The sequence below is a fragment of the Tupaia chinensis genome, unplaced genomic scaffold (assembly GCF_000334495.1).
Source record: "Tupaia chinensis unplaced genomic scaffold, TupChi_1.0 Scaffold148073_1, whole genome shotgun sequence".
Lineage (NCBI taxonomy): Eukaryota > Metazoa > Chordata > Mammalia > Scandentia > Tupaiidae > Tupaia > Tupaia belangeri.
The window spans coordinates 94,995-115,333 of NW_006207923.1; the positions used below are offsets into that span (position 1 = coordinate 94,995).

Consider the following 20,339-nt stretch of genomic DNA (forward strand, 5'->3'; position numbering starts at 1 on the left):
TTACAATTATCCTCTAGCATATTATAGAAATAATGACTAGCAGAATGCCTTATTGATCATGGGAGACAACTATTCTCAAGAGATCAGTTCATGTCCTTATATATAACAGATTTATCAGGCCCAAAACAAAGTCGGTACTTCGGTATAAAGTCATCTTAAAATAACACCCAAAATATTTGGCTGAACTGTAAACTAGAAAATGTAGAAGAGATGTGCCTGGCAGATTCCTATTTTCTTCCACAGAACATTACCTTTCTAAGCCGGTACCCCTGCTTGCCCAAGACATCTTTTTTGATAGCAATTACATCCTTATCTTGAAGTAGAGCTTTGGCTTGAGGGCTGATGTGTCGAAGGTCATTAGACATGAATAAAGGAGCTGCCATGATAGCCCAGAGGGCCATCTGAGTTACTTGCTGATCCCAGCTGAGGCCAAAGTTGCCAATCACTAACTGGGACAAAGAATTCAATAACATTTCAAATCGTGAAACATTCTTTCGGATTGCCCGAGAGAGAGAGAGAGAGAGAGAGAGAGAGAGAGAGAGAAAACAATAGAGAACCCACGGGGTGGGGAGATGGCCACACGACAATCCTTTCTCCATTCTCTTGGTATTGGGGAGACACACAAACACATGCACAGGCATGTTTCTTAAGCAGCTGGGTCCAGGACTCTTAACTGCAGTTGGCCATGTGGGATCCAGCTGCCACCATGCCACCAGCTGGAAGATGAAACATTCTTAAAAGTCTCTTAGATGACCCATAGAGAGGCCACTGTGGAAACAGCACTAACTACCCTTGATTGTCAACTAGTAAACAGGCCTATTGCATGGTCTTAAATAGGGGAGGCTCAGGCTCTTACCATATCTGGGTCATTCCAACCCCCTGGTCCTGCAAAATCTACAATTTTGTCTTGGTTAGAAGATGTCCAGTCCAAGGTACTCTTCACACTTTGCCAGGAATCAGAAATGTCAGCAAAATTTCTCCAGTGATTGCAGTACTGTCGGATTTCTGTGTAATTGGGCTGTGAAAACAGATACATGATTCTATTTACTTTTACTAACACCCTTGTGAGATGAAAAATCAAGTGTAAAGGAGAGTCTTGCAAGCCTCTAGTTTACAGACCCCATGAGGAGATCTAAACCCTTATTCCAATGGAATTTCTTTCTTTTTTTTTTTTCTTTTGGAGAGGTTTTTGCTAAAGGGCACATGTGCTCATCAGACAGACAGAGACATAAAGCGAGAAATCACCCCCCCAGGGGGGATGGCCACACTGCAATCCCTTCTCCATTCTCCTCTCGGGATCTTGGGCACGCATGCACACACGCCCAGAGTGAGTTTTAAACCACCGGGTCCGGGATGCAAACCGTGGTCAACTATGTGGGAGTCCAGCGATATAGCCATTACACTAACTGCTGGTCCCTTGGAATTTCATTTTAAGAGGTTTGCTTCAGAAGCAGGTCACATAATTTGTTTATACTGGAAGTCTACCAATTGGTAACTTGATGTTGGCATTGTGGAGGATTTATATTTTATTTACACTTCACTGTATTTTCAAACTTTTCTAAAATGAAAAAATATTAGTTAAATTAGAAATAATTAAAATAAGAGCTGTAAAGTTACATAGGACTCCATCAAGCGTGTAAGAAAATCTAAAGCCTAGGCATACACTTTAATAGAATGAATAAAAGCTTGTTGATAGGCAGGTAGAATATCTGAAGTTTAAAATTTTGCAAAAAAGGTGAGACTATTTTGCAGAGGTTACAAAGAGAAAAGAGATTCATTCCATAAACAACTATTCAACTTATAAGCTAGGGAGGGATACAGGGATAAAGTCAAACAAGGCCAAGGTCCCTGCCATCACAGAGCTTAGATTAGCAGAGAGACAAAGCCCACATATACTTTTATAAGGAAATTAAACAGGTTAATATGTTAGAGATTGAATGGATAGAGGGCTATTTTAAAGCAATTAGAGAAGACCCATCTGATGATGTGGCATTTGGTCCAGATTTCAAAGTTAAGTAGCTGGCCTTTTAAAAAGCTTGTGGGGAAATTCCAGGCAGAAAACAAAAACAAGTGTAAAGGCTCTGAGACAGCAATACTTGCCAGGAACAGAAAGAAAAGCAATCATAGGGAGGGGAAAACCGTGGTGTTTTGTTTTGTTTTTAATTTGGAGAGGCAGGCACACCTGATTGATGGAGTTTGATTTTATTCCATGTTCAATCAGAAGCTAATTAAGGGTTTTAAGCAGGGAAGGGGTAGGATGTGATTTACATTTAAACAAAATAGTGCTGCCAGGCAAAATAGTAGGTGGGGGGAGAGTGGAGGCAGAGAGATCAGGCTGCTAGGCCAGGGTGGATGCAGTAGAGATGGAAAAGAGTGGGCTGATTCAGGATATACTTTGGAGATAGTGCTGACAGGACTGCTGATGGACAGGACCATGAATGGTGAGATACAGAGAAGAATCAGAGATGACTTCACAGGTGATGGGAGTGTACATAGTAATTATAGCAGTGGGGATGGTGGGGATGGTGAGAAGAGGTTGGACCCTGGGAGAGGTGGGAGGATGATACTATTAAGTAAGGTTGGACTTTGCAGGAGATCTTTGTCTCCTTTGTTCCCAAGATGTAAAGATCTATCAGCAGTTCTGGGCTCACTGGCTCACCTTATAATAGGGCCACAAATAAAAAGGCCACTCACAGGAGTACACAATGCTTCTGCCAGTCCTGTTCAGGGCCAAGGACATGTACTTATAACCTGTATGAGAAAACAATGGGTAAAATAAGGGAAAGAAGGGAATTCCCAGACGGGCCTATGTATTTTATAAAGAGGCTGCCTTGGTATGTCCATGTTTCTAGTTTAAACCACCAGCAGAGATGGGCAGTTGCTGTGTGCTTCAGTTGTGTATAGTACCCCCCAGGCTGCTGGGATTGTTATGAGGAGATAGTGTAAGGATGGTGTGTATATTTGAGGAAAGGCAGGAATAAAGATGCTTCTTTCTCTGTGACTGTTTGACATCCTGGGGCTTTTTCCTAAATGATATTATAGAGACTTACAATGAACTAATTGCCATTCACTGGTAGAGCCCTTGTGAATTAAAAGTGCACAGTGTTAGCCATGGTTAGGCATGCATGGATTTTACATACATAAATAAATGAATGAATGAGTAAATTGAAGGAGAAGAGGTGGAAGCTCTGGCACACTGAGAATCATTATTTCCAGTATTATGACTGGGTATTTAAAATCTAAAGATTAGTTTTTTTTTTTTAAGGGAGATTTTTTGCTATAGGGTGCATGTGCTTGCTGGAGAGACAGAGACAGAAAGTAAGAAATCACCCCCCCCCCCAAGGGGAATGGCCATGCTGTAATCCCTTGTCCTCCATTCTCCTCTTGGGATCTTGGCCATGCATGCACACATGCCCAGCATGAGGTTTAAGCCACCAGGCCAGGGAGTCCAGCCATGTAACCATTATGCCATCTACTGGTCCCCAAGGAGATTAGTTTTTTAAATGGTCAGCTAATTTGGCCTTAAAGTTCTTCCCTTTGCTCATGGCTAGATCTCTTGAATGAACATACCATATACCAAATGTTCCATATCACAAAAACAGCCATCGAATTTTAGCAAGTCTACTTCCCAGTCAGCAAATGTCTGAGCATCAATGTCATAGTATCCAAAACTCCCAGGGAAGCCTTCACAGGTTTTATTTCCAACATCTGCATAAATCCCTAGCTTTAGTCCTTTGCTATGTACCTGAAATTAGAAGCAAAAAAGGAGTTACCATCAAAGAAGGGCAATCATGAAGTAGCAGAAATAATTACTCCAGGCTGGGAGCAGAGACAAATGTACTCCACCAGCTATTAAGGGCTTTTTTCTCCATGACTCCTATAATGATCCAGATGAATTTATTAGGAGACAAAGGACAAAATTCCCCCCAATTCTGGTGAGCTTGTTCAAACTATGCAAACATCATAGAACAGAAGATAACTGTCAGCTACTCTAGTCTTCCTGATGGGATACTAAAAGTTACCTCTCCAGAAATCATAGATTTATCTTGACAAAGCTGCTCTTCTTGACCAAATAGATTTCTCTGGACCTTCTCAAGGCTAGGCCTTGAACTTCGTAGTCCATGTCCTAGTGAGCACCATTTTAACAAGCCCATTTTTTCTTTGAGAGATATTTTTGCTATAGCGAGCATCACAGGAGAGACAGATAGACAGAAAGTGAGAATGCCCTCCTCTAAGGAGATGACCACGCCACAATTCTTCCATCCTCTCAGGATTTTGGGCACGTACCCGGCGTGAGTTTTAAGCTGCCAGGTCTAGGACTTGAACCGTAGTCGGCCATGTGGGAGTCCAGCAATGTAACCATTATGCTATCTGCTGGTCCCAAAAAGCCCAATTTTAACAAGAATCCTGCTAAGCCATTCTTCTACCCTTGATATTTGATCAAGTTTGCTCACGTTCCTGACCTGGATGTCTAAGTCTGTGGCCCACCTTTAGCAAGAATTCCCCTGCCCTTGATATCTTCTTTTAATAATTTTCCATTCACCGACTGCTCCCTCCCCCCCCCCAATCTCATTAGCTATACATCCCCACTTATCTTTGTTGCCTTGCATTTGAGTTTGGCTCTTTCCTGTATTGCAATAATACTGAATAAAATCTGTCTTCATGGGAATAGTAGTTAGTGTAATGGCTATGTCGCTGAACTCCCATGTAGTTGACCGTGGTTCAAGTCCTGGACCTGGTGGCTTAAACTCATGCCGGGCGCATGTGCATGCATGCCCAAGATCCCTAGAGGAGAATGGAGGAGAAGGGATTGCAGCGTGGCCATCCCCCGAGGGGGTGATTTCTCGCTTTTTATCTTTCTGTCTCTCTGGTGAGCACACACACCCTGTAGAAAAAAAAAAATCTGTCTTCATCACCTTTATCTAATGTGTTGGGCTCTATTTCTCTTCAACAATCTCTAGAATATTTTCCTTATGGCTTCTAAAATTCTAGTATAGGCCCAGCCAGGGGGTACAGCTGTTAGTAAACTGAACTACAGTGCTGGAAGACATATGGCTGACCATTGGTTCAGATCCTTGAGTTAGTCTGCAAACACACTTTGGTGTGTGTGTGTGTGTGTGTGTGTGTGTGCACGTGCGTGTGTGCACACATGCCCAAGAACCTCAGGAACAAGAGGGCTAGGGAGAGGCAACCATGGTATGACAAGATCCTTTTAAGGATGCTTCTATCATGAATAAAATAAACTTCTAGCTTATAGTACAATTGCAATCGCTGCCCAAAGCTTATACAGAAATGTATGCACACAACGTGTCAAGAACCAAGCTCTATTTCCTCCTAGAGAATTCACCAGTTTAAGCAAAAGGAAAACTTCTATAAGACAGGCCTCCAGGGTTATTGCAAAACATATACTTGCTGATGGGGTGAAAATTCTACCTGAGAAGCCTTAACTATTCAAAGTTCAGATAAAAACAAAAACAAGTGTAAAGGCTCTGAGACAGCAATACTTGCCAGGAACAGAAAGAAAAGCAATCATAGGGAGGGGAAAACCGTGGTGTTTTGTTTTGTTTTTAATTTGGAGAGGCAGGCACACCTGATTGATGGAGTTTGATTTTATTCCATGTTCAATCAGAAGCTAATTAAGGGTTTTAAGCAGGGAAGGGGTAGGATGTGATTTACATTTAAACAAAATAGTGCTGCCAGGCAAAATAGTAGGTGGGGGGAGAGTGGAGGCAGAGAGATCAGGCTGCTAGGCCAGGGTGGATGCAGTAGAGATGGAAAAGAGTGGGCTGATTCAGGATATACTTTGGAGATAGTGCTGACAGGACTGCTGATGGACAGGACCATGAATGGTGAGATACAGAGAAGAATCAGAGATGACTTCACAGGTGATGGGAGTGTACATAGTAATTATAGCAGTGGGGATGGTGGGGATGGTGAGAAGAGGTTGGACCCTGGGAGAGGTGGGAGGATGATACTATTAAGTAAGGTTGGACTTTGCAGGAGATCTTTGTCTCCTTTGTTCCCAAGATGTAAAGATCTATCAGCAGTTCTGGGCTCACTGGCTCACCTTATAATAGGGCCACAAATAAAAAGGCCACTCACAGGAGTACACAATGCTTCTGCCAGTCCTGTTCAGGGCCAAGGACATGTACTTATAACCTGTATGAGAAAACAATGGGTAAAATAAGGGAAAGAAGGGAATTCCCAGACGGGCCTATGTATTTTATAAAGAGGCTGCCTTGGTATGTCCATGTTTCTAGTTTAAACCACCAGCAGAGATGGGCAGTTGCTGTGTGCTTCAGTTGTGTATAGTACCCCCCAGGCTGCTGGGATTGTTATGAGGAGATAGTGTAAGGATGGTGTGTATATTTGAGGAAAGGCAGGAATAAAGATGCTTCTTTCTCTGTGACTGTTTGACATCCTGGGGCTTTTTCCTAAATGATATTATAGAGACTTACAATGAACTAATTGCCATTCACTGGTAGAGCCCTTGTGAATTAAAAGTGCACAGTGTTAGCCATGGTTAGGCATGCATGGATTTTACATACATAAATAAATGAATGAATGAGTAAATTGAAGGAGAAGAGGTGGAAGCTCTGGCACGCTGAGAATCATTATTTCCAGTATTATGACTGGGTATTTAAAATCTAAAGATTAGTTTTTTTTTTTTAAGGGAGATTTTTTGCTATAGGGTGCATGTGCTTGCTGGAGAGACAGAGACAGAAAGTAAGAAATCACCCCCCCCCCCAAGGGGAATGGCCATGCTGTAATCCCTTGTCCTCCATTCTCCTCTTGGGATCTTGGCCATGCATGCACACATGCCCAGCATGAGGTTTAAGCCACCAGGCCAGGGAGTCCAGCCATGTAACCATTATGCCATCTACTGGTCCCCAAGGAGATTAGTTTTTTAAATGGTCAGCTAATTTGGCCTTAAAGTTCTTCCCTTTGCTCATGGCTAGATCTCTTGAATGAACATACCATATACCAAATGTTCCATATCACAAAAACAGCCATCGAATTTTAGCAAGTCTACTTCCCAGTCAGCAAATGTCTGAGCATCAATGTCATAGTATCCAAAACTCCCAGGGAAGCCTTCACAGGTTTTATTTCCAACATCTGCATAAATCCCTAGCTTTAGTCCTTTGCTATGTACCTGAAATTAGAAGCAAAAAAGGAGTTACCATCAAAGAAGGGCAATCATGAAGTAGCAGAAATAATTACTCCAGGCTGGGAGCAGAGACAAATGTACTCCACCAGCTATTAAGGGCTTTTTTCTCCATGACTCCTATAATGATCCAGATGAATTTATTAGGAGACAAAGGACAAAATTCCCCCCAATTCTGGTGAGCTTGTTCAAACTATGCAAACATCATAGAACAGAAGATAACTGTCAGCTACTCTAGTCTTCCTGATGGGATACTAAAAGTTACCTCTCCAGAAATCATAGATTTATCTTGACAAAGCTGCTCTTCTTGACCAAATAGATTTCTCTGGACCTTCTCAAGGCTAGGCCTTGAACTTCGTAGTCCATGTCCTAGTGAGCACCATTTTAACAAGCCCATTTTTTCTTTGAGAGATATTTTTGCTATAGCGAGCATCACAGGAGAGACAGATAGACAGAAAGTGAGAATGCCCTCCTCTAAGGAGATGACCACGCCACAATTCTTCCATCCTCTCAGGATTTTGGGCACGTACCCGGCGTGAGTTTTAAGCTGCCAGGTCTAGGACTTGAACCGTAGTCGGCCATGTGGGAGTCCAGCAATGTAACCATTATGCTATCTGCTGGTCCCAAAAAGCCCAATTTTAACAAGAATCCTGCTAAGCCATTCTTCTACCCTTGATATTTGATCAAGTTTGCTCACGTTCCTGACCTGGATGTCTAAGTCTGTGGCCCACCTTTAGCAAGAATTCCCCTGCCCTTGATATCTTCTTTTAATAATTTTCCATTCCCCTTCTGCTCCCTCCCCCCCCCCAATCTCATTAGCTATACATCCCCACTTATCTTTGTTGCCTTGCATTTGAGTTTGGCTCTTTCCTGTATTGCAATAATACTGAATAAAATCTGTCTTCATGGGAATAGTAGTTAGTGTAATGGCTATGTCGCTGAACTCCCATGTAGTTGACCGTGGTTCAAGTCCTGGACCTGGTGGCTTAAACTCATGCCGGGCGCATGTGCATGCATGCCCAAGATCCCTAGAGGAGAATGGAGGAGAAGGGATTGCAGCGTGGCCATCCCCCGAGGGGGTGATTTCTCGCTTTTTATCTTTCTGTCTCTCTGGTGAGCACACACACCCTGTAGAAAAAAAAAAATCTGTCTTCATCACCTTTATCTAATGTGTTGGGCTCTATTTCTCTTCAACAATCTCTAGAATATTTTCCTTATGGCTTCTAAAATTCTAGTATACACCCAGCCAGGGGGTACAGCTGTTAGTAAACTGAACTACAGTGCTGGAAGACATATGGCTGACCATTGGTTCAGATCCTTGAGTTAGTCTGCAAACACACTTTGGTGTGTGTGTGTGTGTGTGTGTGTGTGTGCACGTGCGTGTGTGCACACATGCCCAAGAACCTCAGGAACAAGAGGGCTAGGGAGAGGCAACCATGGTATGACAAGATCCTTTTAAGGATGCTTCTATCATGAATAAAATAAACTTCTAGCTTATAGTACAATTGCAATCGCTGCCCAAAGCTTATACAGAAATGTATGCACACAACGTGTCAAGAACCAAGCTCTATTTCCTCCTAGAGAATTCACCAGTTTAAGCAAAAGGAAAACTTCTATAAGACAGGCCTCCAGGGTTATTGCAAAACATATACTTGCTGATGGGGTGAAAATTCTACCTGAGAAGCCTTAACTATTCAAAGTTCAGATAACAGCAGCTATTCTGCTTTCTTAGTGTCACAAGGGCTATTTCTGAACAAGCTTCTGTATAGAATTGCTTACAGTCTCCTAAATGAAAAAAAAATTATCTATTGGATTGTCGGGAAAATCATGATGCATTTTTACATAGAAAAAAATATGTCATGACTTTTCTGACAACCCAATACAAACTCACGTAATTAGCTAGGCGGCGGATGCCACCAGGAAAGCGCTGAGGGTCTGCCTGAAGTCTGCCTTTTGAGTCTCTTTCGGGAGCCATCCAACAGTCATCGATGCAGAGGTACGTATAACCTGAATCCTTCCAGCCATCTGAGACCATGAGGTCTGCCATCTGCATGAAGAGCTGCTCACTGAAAGAAAAACCACAATAATTACGATTAATTAAATTAATGGTTAGGTACCTCCTAATTGTTAGGCACTCTGGGCTTTCACAAGTTTTTTCAACCCAGTTATAGTAGTGTGGTTGTAATCATGACCAAATACAGGGTAAAATGCACTGTTCTGCCAATTTTCCTTCTCCTTTCTCTACCTCCTTAATACTTCTGCCCTAAAAACCTCAAAAATAATAAGAAATACATGACAAATTTGAAAAGATTATTAGAACTAAGAAAGTTCAGGGCTGGTCTTGTGGTCTAATGGTTAAGGGAGCCAGATCCCACATGGCTGAGCACATGGTTTGAATCCTGGCCCCAGTGGCTTGAAAAACACACCTGACTGACATGATGGTTAAGATGGCTGAACTCCCACATGGCTGACCGTAGTTCGAGTCCTGGACCTGGCAGTTTTCTTTCTCACCTTCTCTCGCTCTTTCTGGTCAACTTAAAAATAAAAATAATGACAATGAATAAAATTAAAATAATTATTTTAAAAAACAAAAATAGAAAACAACCTGGCATGTGTGCCCCAAATCATGACAGGATGGAGAAATGGAAAAGGGATTGTGGTGTGACCATGCCCCATGGTGTGGGAGGTGCTTCTCTCTCTCTCTCCCCCTCTTCTCTTTCTCTGGAGAAAGCAAGCACCCTCTGACAAATTAAAAGAAAGAAAAGAAAGTTCAGTAGAGTAAGACACTACAAAGTTAACACATATTTTTTTAAAAAGTCAGACTGTGTGTGTGCTTAATGCAGAGAGAGAGAAAAGGGAAAGGTGAGGAAGCATCTCTATGGGGGAGACTCATACCACAATCCCTTTTCCTCTATTTCTACATTCTTTCAGGATTTTAGGCACACATCCACATGTGCCCAATGTGTTTTTCAAGCCACTGGGTCCAGGACTCCCTCTGCGGCCATGCTGTTGGCCATGTGGAATCTAGCCATCTTAATCACAAGCTGGCCCACAAAGTTAATAGCTTTGCAATGATTAACACCTTCTTAGGATAGGAACAATAACCTTGGAGAAAAAGATCCTATTCCCGAGAGTACGTGAAAAAGCAACAAAAAAGCCTAAAATACCTAGAAATAAATGTAAGATATGTGCAAGATTCATATACTAAAATTATGGTGTTCCTCAATTATTTGAATAATTGGAGGAACATTTTGCTCTTGGATAAGAAAACTCAACATTAAGAATAAGTTTATTCTCTCTACAATTCTTTATACATTTGAACAAATCCTGAAAAGAACTTTTAAAGGCAAAATGATTTAAAAAGTTCCTCTGAAAAATTAAACACAGGGTCAGTCAGTGGCATGGTGGTTAAGGGAGCTGGATCTACGTGGCTGACTGCACATTGGAGTCCTAGACCAGAGGCTTGAGCACATTGGGTACATGAGCATACATGTCCAAAATCCCAAACAGGAAGAAACAGAAGGGACTGCCATGTGGCCATTACCCCTAGTGGTGGGGGGATGGTACTTTCTCACCCCCTCTTTTCTGGCCAGTGCATGTCCTCAGGCACATTTTTTTTTTTAAAAGATTGAACCTATACATGCTAGCAAAGATAAAGGAAGTAGTATAGTACTGTTAGTATTAGAACACACTAATGGAATTAAAAAGAAAGTTCAGAAAGAGATCCCATTTTTTTTTTTTTTGGTGAGGTTTTTGCTATAGGGCGCGTGCACTTGCCAGAAAGACAGAGAGACAGAAAGGGAGAAATCCCCCCCCCAGGGGTGATGGCCATGTCACAATCCCTTCTCCTCTAGGGATCTTGGGCACACACGTACACGCACCCGGTGTGACATCCCAACTCCTCCCCCCCGGTGTGATTATAAGCCACTGGGTCTGGGACTCAAACCGCGGTTGACTACATGGGAGTCTAGCAACATAGCCACTACGCCATCGCCATCTGCTGGTCCAGAAAGAGATTCTTTCAGCCATGTGATACCATGTGTCTTGTTACACATTAAATATGGCATTCCTTACAGAAGAATAAAGTTCAGGTGGACTGAAGATTTAAATATTTTTAAAATCCACAAAAACACTAGTAGCAAATACAGGTGACTATGATCTTCAGTATGAAAGGACTTTCTCAGCATGACCCTTAAGCAAGAAAGCAAAAAGAAGTGATGCGTCTCATTACCTAAATATCAAAATCAAGATAGCAAGAGCCACTGTATTCACAAAGTATAACAGACAAAACAAAATGGGGGTAAGAAAGAAATAGGGAACTAACACAAAGGGACAATCCCCAAAAGAAACAACTGCAAAGAGCCAATTCAATATATGAAAAGATGTTTAACCTTGTTAGTAATCAAAGAAATGCAAAGAACACCTACTGGCTCAGCAAAAGTTTTCAATGTAGTGTTGGCCAAGGTGTGGGAAAACAGGCATTCTGTTGTTGAGAAGGTGTACTTGTAAAACCTCTGGAGAGGGTAGTTTGATGTATATCAAAATGAGCATACCTCAAAACCCAGTAATTAGTTTTTCAAGGAAAGAATCAGGTAAGAATCATATGATGTACAAAAATGGGAAGGCCTAAATAGCTATCAACAGAGGGTTGTTTAAATAAATTATGAGGCCAGCCCCAGGGGTGCAGCAGTGATACAACCTTCCACCATATTTTAAGCCATATGGTAAGTACCCAAGGTCTCCCTGTGCACAAAGGAGGCACTAGTGCCTGTGATCCTGGCTGGCTGAGAGGTAGATTGTGGTCAGAAGACACTGTTGGAGATGGCTGTCTCTCAGGAAAAAAAAACTTTTAAAATTATGGTATATACATACAATTAGCATTTATGAAGCTCTTAGTCTGTGCCATGCATTCTACTCTACTTACATTTAGAGAGGATAATCAATTTGCCCAATATCACACAGTAACAATGAGGCAGTATTTGAAGCCAGGTAGAGTACCAGTCTTGCTTTCCGTTAACCACCCATGATATAAACATAATCCCATTTTTGGAGGAGATAATGAAAAAGCAAAACAAAACAAAACAAAAAAATAAAAACAAATGAGTGTTTCCATTTACAAGGAAAAAATGCAAAGTCTTATATATACATTTTTAAAAGAATGATTTACTTATTTAACTCCATTTGTTATTATTTAATTTGACCAGAGACAGACAGAGAGAAAGGGGAAGTGAGAAAGGAAGTCACCAGGTCTGGGACTTGAACTGTGGTCAGCTATGGGGAAATCCAGCGCCTTTAACCACCATGCCACTTGCCTGCTGACATTTTAACCATGATTATTTTTGGGTGGAGGAGTAGGGGGAATGTTATTTCCATTATACTCTACTACCTACGTTTTTTGCAATTACCATGCATTTGTTTTATAATCAGATACAAAAATAAGACCACTACCACTTAAAAAAAAAAGAGAGAAAAGAGAAAAAAGACCAATTACTTCTCTAATGTCTGACCAATATCCTAGTTTTATCTGTAGATATTCACAGGAGTAACTTATAGACACAGAGATGTACTGGGATCCCTATCTTTGGAGGGGCCTCTGCATTATGGGTGACCTTACTGTTTTTAACAGTATCTATCAGCTATTCTTAAATTTTTCTAAATCACAGATCCCTTTGAGAAGCTGAAGAAAGATAAAAATCTCTCCAGAAAAATCTACATACTCACACTTGCAGAGTTACATTCTTTTACCCTATGGATTCCAGGTTAACAACATTTGTTCTGGGACCAGCAGTTAGCTAATGGCTATGTTGCTGGACTCCCACATAGTCGACTGCGGTTTGAGTCCCAGACCCGGTGGCTTAAACTCATGCCAGGCACGTGTGCATGCGTGCCCCAGATCCCGAGAGGAGAACGGAGGAGAAGGGATTGTGGCGTGGCCATCCCCCCTGGGGGGTGATTTTTCGCTTTCTGTCTCTCTGTCCGGCGAGCGCACGCACCCTATAGCAAAAATCTCTCCAAAAAAAGAAAAAAAGAAAACATTTGTTCTGCATTCCTAATTGGAAGGTCAGGCAGGCGCTACTTTCATTGAAAGCTCACTTAAGTATGATGTGAGATAAGTACTATTTTGAGTCAGTTTCTTGAAGCAAAATAATAATAATAATAATAATAAAATCCTCATAAAGATTGTGAGGATCAGATAAATTCAATACCAGTTTGTTCCAGCCTCAACTCTCACCTTTAATGCGGAAACTTCCAGCCTGATGCCACACTCAAGGGCGAAGTATATGGAAGAGTTCTCAAAAACCCATGGTCTTGGGACTAGCAGTTAGTGTAATGGCTATGTTGCTGGATTCCCATGCGGTTTGAGTCCTGGACCCGGTGGTTTAAACTCATGCCGTGTGCGTGAGTGCCCAAGATCCCGAGAGGAGAAGGGATTGCGGAGTGGCCATCCCCCCTGGGGGGTGATTTCTCGCTTTCTGTCTCTCTATCTCTGTCTTTCTGGTGAGCACACGAGCCCTATAGCCAAAAACAAAAAAACCTCTCAAAAAACAAAACAAAAAACAACCATGGTCTTTAACGCCCTAGAGATACAGTCAAGGAACCCGTAATCCAAAAAGAAGACAAAATGGTACGAGTCTTAAATCCCGTGTCCCTCTTACATACCCTTTCTGTGCTCACAGGTAGCACTCATCAGCAGTAGAGAAGCTCATGAGGAGGAGCTGAAAGGACCCACTCAATAAATTAAAGTCTCTAGGTAGGTGACCTCAATAAATTCAAGTTTCTAGGTAGGTGACCTCGATAAATTAAAGTCTCTAGGTAGGTTACCGGACAGAGGGAGAGAGCAGCAGGAGTCGCCAGAGGACTCCCACTCCAGGAGTGATCGGGCGGACAAAGTTTAGAGCTTGTGGACTGGGGATAAAAAAGCAGAAGTTGGGGAGCTCTCCTTCGAGCTCAAACCTTTCCGCTGAGATTCTCCATTCCCTCAAACACGCCCAAACCAACTGACAGAAAAGCGAAGAGAAGGGGACACTCAATAACTGATACCTGATGCAGGAATCTGGTTCTTCCTGGCAGTCAAGGTTGCACACAAAGCGCTCCCAGTGCAGCCAGCCCATGGTAGGCGTCATCGCCAAGCCATTGTCCAGTGCCCTAACCCCGGGAACGCCACAAAGAACCAGGACCAGGAAGCGAAGCATAAACCTGCAGCCCAGATTCGGCGCTCTGCTCCTCAGCTTCATTGTCACTGTGATCTTACAGGACAGATTTCCGCGGGTAACCTGGGGACTTTAACTTTAACCTTAGGGGCGGACCAATCACCAACGACTGATTAAATAATGACGTTATTGTTTCTCAGGCAACTGGGACGGTTATCCCCGGTGGCAGGCCAATGAACAATCACGTAAAACGTATTGCCAACCAATCACAATCTTCCTCCTTTGATATTGGCCCGCCCTAATTCCATACCAGAAGGAAGTGCGGCACCTTAGTGATCCCGAGTTTAAGCGAGAGTTGCTCACGTGACCGAGATCTCACATGACGTAGGTGCTCACGTGATCAATCGCTTACGTGAGCAGAAGTAGTTCTGGTCGTCGTCTACCGTCTCGCTATAGCCGTTTGAGGGAAGAAGGAGGAAAATTACCCGGTATCGTTAGAGGTTGGTGTGTGGGTGGGGACTGGGGACCCCGGGGGTGGTGATGATGAAGACCAGAGCTGGGTCCGAGGGCCGCCTCCGCCTTTTTCGTTCGCCGCTTTCCCCTCCCCCAACCCCCCCCCCTCCCGCCCATCTCAGTGCCGGGAAGCCGCCTTTGCTGCGCCTGGTGGGGAAATGGTGGACGTTCGTGACTGTATATGTTTTTGTATATCTTTTTGTCCGGGCCGGTCTCAGGGGACCTCTAAGAGGGACCGTAAGGTGAAAAACGTTTGAAAACCACCGCTCTGAATTAGGAAAAACAGATATTGAGACCAGCGGTCGAAGTGTTTGGTCCATCCATTCAGGCACTCAGTCTCCACTGCCCGATTGTCTGTAGGGGGAGGCCCCATGTGAATTATATCTGTAGAGTCACATCTAGGCAACTGCTGCGTGCCTGACAGAGACGCCACGCCAATAATTTTTTTTTTTTTTTACTGAATTGAGTATTTGAATAACGTTTATTTTATTTTATTTTATTTTTGCTTACAACAACCATGTACATGTTCAATTTTCAACATTTGAAAAATAACAGTGTACTATAAATTTTAAAAATACATATAATTCACCGCCCAGAGATAACTGTTAAACCTTACGACGTTACAGTTTTTTTAAAAAGTATGTGTATAACACACATATAAAATACACAAATTCTTAACTCACAGATGGAATCCTGGTTCTACTTCAGGCAACAGAGTCTTGGTGGCCTTCTCAGGAGATACAATAATGAATCAGAACCTCCCTGCCATTACAAAGGTGGTGTTAAGGCATAGAGCTTTGCAGGGGCATTAAATGGGATGGGTCATCCTATGGACAAGGCAGGCAAAAAAAAAAATCAATCCATAAATCTATCACTGAGACTTGAGGATGGTTTATAAGAAGACGGTTACCGCTGCAGATGGAGTGTGCTAGACACATAATAGGCAGTTAGTAAGAAGCTTCAGTATAGTTTTATGGCAGTTATTATACTTTGTACTTTTCTTTTCAAGAGGCCCAGGCCCGATATTCTCAGACCATGTCAGATAAGCCATCCACATACAAAATAAGAATATTTTACAAAATTTGATATATAGAATCTCAGAAAAGCAAGCATGTTAATTTGGTTGCAATGTTTTTAAAATTTCCAATAGAGTGAGTTTAAAGAATTAAAAATGTATGGAAGTATGTAGAGTAAATAGTGGAAATCTCATTGCACTCCACTACCCTTCTTTTCTCAAAAACGTTTGCGTTCTGTACATCCAGAGTTCTAATTCCTTTACATACACAAATACATGCATCCTTATATTTTAATAAAAGGATTAGAATGTATTCTTTCATTTAATATATTTTGGAAATCTTTCTGGGTCATGGCCAACCTCTTTAAAAAAAACAGCTGCTTAGTATTCCATTTTAAGAATAAAGTATAATTATTTAGGTGTCCCTCTATTGATAGCTATTTAGTTTATAATTTTTTGTCATTACTAACAGTGCTACAGTGAACAATTGCAAGTATTTCTGTTGACCAGATTCCTGGAAGGAATTGTAGCAGGGTCAGAGGGTATGTGAACATAATTTTTTTTTTTTACATAATTGAGATTATAAAGTAGCTGTGACCTTGAATTAAGATTATAACAAATCATTTCTTGTGTTGGTAATTTTTTATAAGTTTTTATTAAATGTGTAATAGTCCCTTTTTCTCAGTTAAATACTCTTAGAAGAATAGATACTTCTATACATCCTTGAATTTTAGATCATCTCCTTAGAGCACATAACCTGAAGGGATTTACTATCAAAAGGCTTGATGCATAGTACCAAAATTGCTTTCCAGAAATAGTGTGTCGGTTTGCAACTTTCAAGTAGTATACTAATTTGTGAGCACAGAATAGCATTGACTTATTGTCACTTTTTAATTTCCACTATCTTGATGGGTGAAAATAGTGATTAGTTCTGATTTTAACTTGCATTTCTGCTCATTGTTGAGGTTTAAATATTTCCCAGATGCCTTCTGTACCGTCCTATACTTTATGTCCCCTATATTTAATCTGTTTTCAAGTCCCATACATTCTTATCTCTAAAAGACCAATTCTAACTAATCTCGCTAGTTTCACCTCAACCCCCTTCTGTTTAAGTGCCACACTGTTGCCAGGGTGATCTGTCTGAATGGGTTCTGATGACGTCACTGCTCGCTCGCTATCTCCCTCTCTCCCTCTTGCTCGCTCACTTGCTCTCTCTCTTCTCCCCTCCTTTCCCTCTCTCCTTCTCTCCTGTGTAAAATCTGTGAAAGGCCCTTAGCATTTATGTGTCAAATAAAGCCTTCAGGACCTGATTTCTAGTTTTCTAGCCTTATTTCTTGCTTTGTCCCTTCCTATTTTATGATTCATCATGGTTTGAAAAATTTGTTTATGGATCCTTAAATGGGTTAGTATTTGTCATTTAATTATCTGCCTCTAACTGATAAAATTGATAATCCTTTATACTATCCTTACACTCTGTACAGAGTTCTGTCATAGCAGGTATACTGTATATTTGTACTTAACGTCTTTAGTAAAGACCTACAGTGCCCCTGTAGGACCATAGGCCCTTTGAGGGCTTATTGATTTTTGTATGCCAGAGCCTTTATCTTTTAGGTCTGATATTTTTCCTCATTTTATTAATCTGTATGAGTTCTTTGTAAAATAAAGATATTAATATATTCATTCTAAGTATCTTCTCAGGTGATTTCTGTATTTTTAAATTCTGCTTAATCTTTTCATGTAATTCTTCATTTTTATGAATTCAGATATAGCCATCTTTTTTTTGAAGAGAGATTTTTGCTATACCGTGTGTGTGCTCACTGGAAAGACAAAGACAGAGAGACAGAAAGTGAGAAATCACCCCCCAGGGGGGATGACCACACTGCAATTTCTTCTCCATTCTCCTCTTGGGACCTTGGGCATGCATGCTCATATGCCTAGTGTGAGTTTAAGCCTCCAGGTCCAGGACTCGAACTGCAGTGGACCATGGGAGTCCATTGATGTTTGTAACCATGATGCCATCTGCTGGTCCCGATATAACCATCTTTTATTTGTTATTTTCCATTAAGTCTTATTTTCTGATTATAATGTTAATATGTGGTCAATGCAGAAAACTTAGAACATACAAAAAATGTCCAAAGGGAAAAAAATTCCCTGAAATGAAAAGCTCCCATAATACTACTATCTAGATATAAACACCATTAATATATCTGACACCTAATAGGCATTGAATAAATAATTGTTGAATGAATTAATGGAGTTAAAAATTTGGTGCAGTCTTTTTGTTTATATGGATATTATTAAAAAGCTATCAATGTTATTGAGTTTTGTGTTAATGGTTTGCTTTTTCCTTTTATTATATCTTGAACATTTTTCCATGACAATAGCCTTCTAATTTTTTTCAGCCACATCAAAATTGCACTGAGCCAAGCTTGCCACCAAGAGCCCAACAGTCAACATGATGCTGAGCACAGAAGGCAGGGAGGGGTTCGTGGTGAAGGTCAGGGGCCTGCCCTGGTCCTGCTCAGCTGATGAAGTGATGCGCTTCTTCTCTGATTGCAAAATCCAGAATGGCACATCGGGTATCCGTTTCATCTACACCAGAGAAGGCAGACCAAGTGGTGAAGCATTTGTCGAACTTGAATCTGAAGATGAAGTGAAATTGGCTTTGAAGAAGGACAGAGAAACCATGGGACACAGATATGTTGAAGTATTCAAGTCCAACAGTGTTGAAATGGATTGGGTGTTGAAGCATACAGGTCCGAATAGCCCTGATACTGCCAACGATGGCTTCGTCCGGCTTAGAGGACTCCCATTTGGCTGTAGCAAGGAAGAGATTGTTCAGTTCTTTTCAGGGTTGGAAATTGTGCCAAATGGGATGACACTGCCGATAGCTTAACTTAAAGAAACCCAAGGAAAGAAGAGGGCACAGGTACATTGAAATCTTCAAGAGTAGCCGAGCCGAAGTTCGAACCCATTATGATCCCCCTCGAAAGCTCATGGCTATGCAGCGCCCGGGTCCCTATGATAGGCCTGGGGCTGGCAGAGGGTATAATAGCATTGGCAGAGGAGTTGGGTTTGAAAGGATGAGGCGGGGTGCCTATGGTGGAGGGTATGGAGGCTATGATGACTATGGTGGCTATAATGATGGCTATGGCTTTGGGTCTGATAGATTTGGAAGAGACCTCAATTACTGTTTTTCAGGAATGTCTGATCATAGACATGGAGATGGTGGGTCCAGTTTTCAGAGCACCACAGGGCACTGTGTACACATGAGGGGGTTACTGTACAGAGCCACTGAGAATGATATTTACAATCTTTTCTCGCCTCTTAACCCCATGAGAGTACACATTGAAATTGGACCCGATGGTAGAGTTACTGGTGAAGCAGATGTTGAATTTGCTACTCATGAAGATGCTGTGGCAGCTATGGCAAAAGACAAAGCTAATATGCAACACAGATATGTGGAGCTTTTCTTGAATTCTACTGCAGGAACAAGTGGGGGAGCATATGATCATAGCTATGTAGAACTCTTCTTGAATTCTACAGCAGGAGCAAGTGGTGGTGCTTATGGTAGCCAGATGATGGGAGGGATGGGCTTATCTAACCAGTCTAGCTATGGAGGTCCTGCTAACCAGCAGCTGAGTGGTGGTTATGGAGGTGGTTATGGTGGTCAGAGCAGTATAAGTGGACATGACCAAGTTCTGTAGGAAAACTCCAGCGACTATCAGTCAAACCTTGCTTAGGTAGAGAAGGAGCCCTAAACAGCTAATACAGAAATAAAAGCTGTGCATTTAAGGAAGTTAAATAGAATGGGAGGGTTTCTTTTTCTTCTTTCTCTTTTTTTTTAAGAAAAACAAATTAAGTTTAACAGTTTTGCATTACAGGCTTGTGATTCACACTTACTGTAAAGTGGAAGTCAGGATTGTTTTAAAACTTCAAGCTCAGTAATTTTGAACACTGAAACATTCATCTAGAACGTAATAACAAAGTTCAGTATTGACCATAACTGTTAAAACAATTTTCAGCTTTCCTCTAGTTAGTTATGTTGTAGGAGTGTACCTAAGCAGTAAGCGTATTTAGGTTAAAGCAGTTTCACTTATGTTAAATGTTGCTCTTATACACAATACACTGAAAACTTCAGATGCATGTTGAGAAACATGCTTTTCTGTAAAACTCAAATATAGGAGCTGTGTCTACGATTCAAAGTGAAAACATTTGGCATGTTTGTTAATTCTAGCTTTTTGGTTTAATATCCTGTAAGGCACGTGGAGTGTATACTTTTACTTTTTTTTTTTTATTAAGATCTGGGACAATTTTGAGATGTAATACCAATACTTTAGGAGTTTGGTCGTGTCGTTTGTATAAAATTCCGAGGCTTTGATTTAAATCTTTCCTTGTATTGTGATTTCCATTTAGATGTATTGTACTAAGTGAAACTTGTTAAATAAATCTTCCTTTTAAAAACTGGAAAGATAATCTTGTACAGCTTGACTTT

General features: G+C 41.4%; 2 protein-coding genes across 2 annotated transcripts in view; one reads left to right on the forward strand and one right to left on the reverse strand.

The window, feature by feature from the left end:
• Nucleotides 1-14,463, reverse strand: part of GLA (galactosidase alpha) — a 14,987-nt gene extending 524 nt beyond the window's left edge. Inside the window, exons 1-6 of the mRNA XM_006170152.3 lie at nucleotides 14,207-14,463; nucleotides 9,057-9,231; nucleotides 6,979-7,153; nucleotides 6,068-6,159; nucleotides 857-1,018; nucleotides 252-449 (exon numbers count right to left, since the gene is read on the reverse strand). Of these exons, the coding sequence (XP_006170214.1) occupies nucleotides 252-449; nucleotides 857-1,018; nucleotides 6,068-6,159; nucleotides 6,979-7,153; nucleotides 9,057-9,231; nucleotides 14,207-14,400 (996 nt within the window). The 5' untranslated portion in view covers nucleotides 14,401-14,463. The remainder of the gene's footprint in view (nucleotides 1-251; nucleotides 450-856; nucleotides 1,019-6,067; nucleotides 6,160-6,978; nucleotides 7,154-9,056; nucleotides 9,232-14,206) is intronic.
• A 215-nt stretch (nucleotides 14,464-14,678) lies between these two features.
• HNRNPH2 (heterogeneous nuclear ribonucleoprotein H2) lies at nucleotides 14,679-19,656 on the forward strand. The gene is given in 4 exon segments (XM_006172369.3): nucleotides 14,679-14,816; nucleotides 16,317-16,386; nucleotides 18,247-18,733; nucleotides 18,735-19,656. Coding segments are annotated over 2 exon segments (1,251 nt in total). The 5' UTR covers nucleotides 14,679-14,816; nucleotides 16,317-16,386; nucleotides 18,247-18,299; the 3' UTR covers nucleotides 19,552-19,656.
• Nucleotides 19,657-20,339: the final 683 nt, after the last annotated feature.